The sequence below is a fragment of the Oncorhynchus mykiss genome, chromosome 5 (assembly GCF_013265735.2).
Source record: "Oncorhynchus mykiss isolate Arlee chromosome 5, USDA_OmykA_1.1, whole genome shotgun sequence".
Classification (NCBI taxonomy): domain Eukaryota; kingdom Metazoa; phylum Chordata; class Actinopteri; order Salmoniformes; family Salmonidae; genus Oncorhynchus; species Oncorhynchus mykiss.
This window is the reverse complement of record NC_048569.1, coordinates 96,911,929-96,916,296: the sequence shown is the minus strand read 5'-3', so window position 1 is coordinate 96,916,296 and position 4,368 is coordinate 96,911,929. Positions and strand designations below refer to the sequence as shown.

The 4,368-nt window shown below is 50.1% G+C and overlaps 1 protein-coding gene across 1 annotated transcript in view; it reads right to left on the bottom strand.

The window, feature by feature from the left end:
- Window positions 1-1,652: 1,652 nt before the first annotated feature.
- Window positions 1,653-4,368, bottom strand: part of LOC110524861 (angiomotin-like 2a) — a 13,667-nt gene continuing 10,951 nt past the window's right edge. The window contains exons 6-9 of the mRNA XM_036978939.1: window positions 4,012-4,286; window positions 3,435-3,739; window positions 3,138-3,325; window positions 1,653-2,242 (exon numbers count right to left, since the gene is read on the bottom strand). Coding sequence (XP_036834834.1) covers window positions 2,013-2,242; window positions 3,138-3,325; window positions 3,435-3,739; window positions 4,012-4,286 — 998 coding nt within the window. The 3' untranslated portion in view covers window positions 1,653-2,012. The remainder of the gene's footprint in view (window positions 2,243-3,137; window positions 3,326-3,434; window positions 3,740-4,011; window positions 4,287-4,368) is intronic.

Below are 4,368 nucleotides of genomic sequence, written 5' to 3'. Positions count from 1 at the left end.
CCAAAGTACACCCCCCACCCCCCCCCCCCCCCCCCATAATAGAGATATACATCTGATCTATACTAATGTAAGCAAGGTTTATAAAATGATCATGTTATAATCAAATTTTAAAAAATAAGAAAATGGGAGGGGTTCTTGCGGTCAATCTACAAATCATTTGTTATTATGTTGCGGCCCTCCCCTGACCATCCGCTCAAGAAGAAAATCGGCCCGCGGCCGAATCTAGTTGATGATCCCTGCCCTCTATAGGGCACTAATTATAACCAGGGCACTACATGGGGAATAGGGATGCTATTTGAAGACACAGCCTGGGCATCTCAGACATCGGGCCCAGTGGTGTGAACGGCAGCCTCTCCTCTTCCTCGTCCTCTGTTTCTCAAAGAGGAAGAGCAGTCAGGTCAGGCAGACATGCCATCCACCGTTACTCCACCCTCCAGTCTAAACAAGGCCCATTCCCATTCCAGTGTTAAAGCAGGGAGGGCACGGGGCCTCACCATACAGGCTGTGATATGTAGGGAGAGGAGAGTGCCAACTGCATAGTTTAATTTAGGCTTGGGAATGCAGAAGTTGGGTTCGTTTGGTATTTACGGTACTCAAGCACACTGTGAAATGGACCACTAATCCAAGGACATCGGAGGAGGAAGATGAGGAGAGATTACTCTTACAACTGTCTTCACCAAGCACGTATATTAGCGTTACAACATAATAGGAAGGATATGTGTAATCATAGAACAAGCTAAAAGTAGCCGTGGGATAGTGATGTAGTTTTTTTCCCAGGAATGTTTGGATCATTTGACTTGGCATGCTGAGCTCAAAGTAGCTGACACACTGTCTGTCCATGACGGAAACAGATATGCAGTATGAATAGAAGTGTATAGACCAGCAAGGGGTGGAGAATGACAGACAGACAGACAGACAGACAGACAGACAGACAGACAGACAGACAGACAGACAGACAGGCAGGCAGACAGGCAGACAGGCAAGCAGACAGGCAGGCAGACAGGCAGACAGGCAGACAGACAGCTTTCTTAAAGGCCAAACAACACACAACTCTTCAAACAAACACATCACGTCACACTACGAGCAGCACTTAAACAAGAATATAAATACCTCAAAATAAAACACCCAACTACATACAAATATAATACAAACGCAGTTTGATTGATATCTCAGGTTGTGCAGCAATGCAGAAGCCTTGTCTGAGTACCTTGGAGGCTTCAGATGGAGACTAGGGTAGTTGCCCCTGGCAGGTCCACTAACTAGAGAACACGGCCAATTCAATTCTTCTTCACTTTTCTAAGTGTAGAGAGAGAAACAGTCAAGTGGAGCAGAGCTCTCCTCTCTGTGTGCTACACACTTCCTGATGCTTCTGGATTCTTTTCTCAGGTAGGTAGGTAGGAAGGAAGGTAGGAAGGAAGGTAGGTGGGTAGGTAGGTAGGTGGGTAGGTAGGAAGGAAGGAAGGAAGGTAGGTAGGTAGGTAGGTAGGTAGGTAGGTAGGAAGGTAGGTAGGAAGGTAGGAAGGAAGGTAGGTGGGTAGGTAGGTAGGTGGGTAGGTAGGAAGGAAGGAAGGAAGGTAGGTAGGTAGGTAGGTAGGTAGGTAGGTAGGTAGGTAGGTAGGTAGGTAGGTAGGTAGGTAGGTAGGTAGGTAGGTAGGTAGGAAGGTAGGTAGGTAGGTAGGTAGGAAGGTAGGAAGGTAGGTAGGTAGGTAGGTAGGTAGGTAGGTAGGTAGGTAGGTAGGTAGGAAGGAAGGTAGGTAGGTAGGTAGGTAGGAAGGTATGAAGATAGTTAAGATGGAAGGAAGGTAGGTAGATAGGAAGCACATGTCCATGTCCGTCTCCAAACTGTCCCTCTGTCTTCAAAGGAAGTGTCCTTCTGTTCATCTGGAGGCCAGTCTGGCCAGAAACAGACAGACAGACAGGCTGTCTTCTTCTCTCTGGGTGGAATATGCAGGACAGGAAGTTGTCTCGGTCATCGACCGTGTTTTCACTGTCCATCCACAGTTCAACGTTTGTTAAATAAGGATTTCTACTACGCCTGCTGCAGTGTCTGAACTGTTGGGGGGATCCACTGGGAGGTCAGCCTTTTGGGCTGGGACATCACTATCACACTGGCTGCTGTGATCCCTTCTCTGGGGCTCGGAGTAGGGGAGAGGCAGGGCCAGGGGGGTGCGGGGGTGTTGGTGGGGGGATCGGGACAGAGGAGACACTGCAGCAGCCGTCTGGTCATCAGAGAGGCTCTTTCCTACAAACACAGACAACAAGAGGAAGCTAGTTAATTACCAGATCACAGACAACAAGAGGAAGCTGGTTAATTACTAGATCACAGACAACAAGAGGAAGCTAGTTAATTACCAGATCACAGACCAACAAGAGGAAGCTAGTTAATTACCAGATCACAGACAACAAGAGGAAGCTGGTTAATTACCAGATCACAGACAACAAGATGAAGCTGGTTAATTAACATCTGTTCTGTGAGCTTCTCTGCCACGTCTATTGCAGAGTATCTATCCCAGAGCGGAGATGACATACGGTACATGCATTCTGTTACTGAAATATGTAGTCATCTATTTGATGAATGTCCCCTCTCTGGGTCCTCTCCCCAAACTCTAGTTTTTTTTAAAGAAGTGCAACATTCTGTCTGGCGACACTAAGCAGCCCGCCAGTTGTCTCTCAGAGTTAATAGGCTGTTTTTAGAACTTACATTCCTCCAGGCGTTATGAACTGTGACCCCCCCCCCCCCCCCCCCCCAGAAGACTAAAAAGAAGGAGAAGACAGAGCGATGTCATAATTCTCCAGATTCTTCAGGAAGTAGCTATATCTGCACTGAACTCTTGGCTCCCACGTGAACTTCCTGATCATCTCTGTCTTCTCCTACTTTTCTATCTGCGTCCCGAATGTCCCCCCCCCATGCCCTACATAGTACACTACTTTTGACCAGAGCCTTATGGACCCTTGACAAAAGTAGTGCACTATATAGGGAATAGGGTTCCATGGTGCTCTGGTCATTAGTAGTGCACTGTATAGGGAATAGGGTTCTATAGGGCTCTGGTCAAAAGTAGTGCACTATGTAGGGTACCATTTGGGATGTAGAAATAGTCTTCTTGACATGAATGTATGGCCTGGGCTACAGCGCTCACCTTTTCCCCAGATGGGTCGCTCCACCGGGCCATTGAAGGAAGTGGATGTTGAGGCGTTGGCAGTGGTGCTGATGGAGGGGACGGACCTGGCAGGGCGGAGGAGGGCCTGCTGCTCTGGTCCAGTCCGTTGCTGTAACACCCTGATCACGGCATCCTTCTCCAGGAGCTGGGAGTGCAGCGCTCGGATTCTAGAGACACATGCCGAGATTTACATAGATGTAACTAGCGATGCGTTTGTGACATTCTCCATTCAGAAAGACTGAACAAGGGGAAAGGGGATAGGTATGACGTACGTACCTGTTCTCCATCTCTCGATGCCTGTGGCTGAATGGCAGGTGGTCGTTGAAGCTGTTGTCGGGTGAGTGACGAGGCGAGTGTTTGATGACGCTGCTGTCTCTCTGAGCAGCAGCGGTGGCGGCTGCGTCCATAGCGAACTGCCTCATGGTGCTCTCCTCCAGGTACTTCTGTTCCCAGTGTGTGATGTCAGCCTCCAGAGCCAGGATCCTCTCTTCTCTCTCAGCCAGCTGCTGCTGCTGCTGTACAGACACCATGGAGCTCAGATCAGAGGGCAGGGAGCCAGGACCGCTAGCCGTGCTGTGGGACTGACACCGTGGAACAAAACAAATAAGGGTTGGTTAGAAAGTAAGGTAATGGAGAATGTTTCATACCGTGCAGCAGTGGCCTTGTTTTGTTTTGACCTGTGTTTTGACTACAGCCTTGGGGTTCGTCAAATATGACGTGTCAATGTGGATCAGGAGGCAGCACTTTAAGTGCAAATACATGTGTGTGTGCGTGCGTGCGTGCGCGTGTGCGTGTGCGTGTGTGTGTGTGCGTGCGTGCGTGTGTGTGTGTGCACCACGTTGTGTCTCCTCACCTGTGCTGATCGCATGCTCTTCAGCTCCTGCTCCAGCCTGGTCCTCAGCCTCAGTTCCAGGGCCTCTCTCTTCTCACAGGCTGCCTGTAGCTGGCCCAGGGCACTCTGCAGCCGCTCTACCTTCTCTACGTACGCCTTCTTCCTTCTGAGCTCCTCCTCCAGGGCCAGGTTACGGGTCTGTGCCGACCCCAGGGCCAGCTCCAGAACCTCCCGGCGCCGAAGCCACTCCTCCCCGGAGCCACGCAGACGCTGCACCTCCCGCTGCTGTTCCTCATCTAAGGAGAGAGAGAGAGAGAGAGAGAGAGAGAGAGAGAGAGAGAGAGAGAGAGAGAGAGAGAGAGAGAGACAGACAGACAG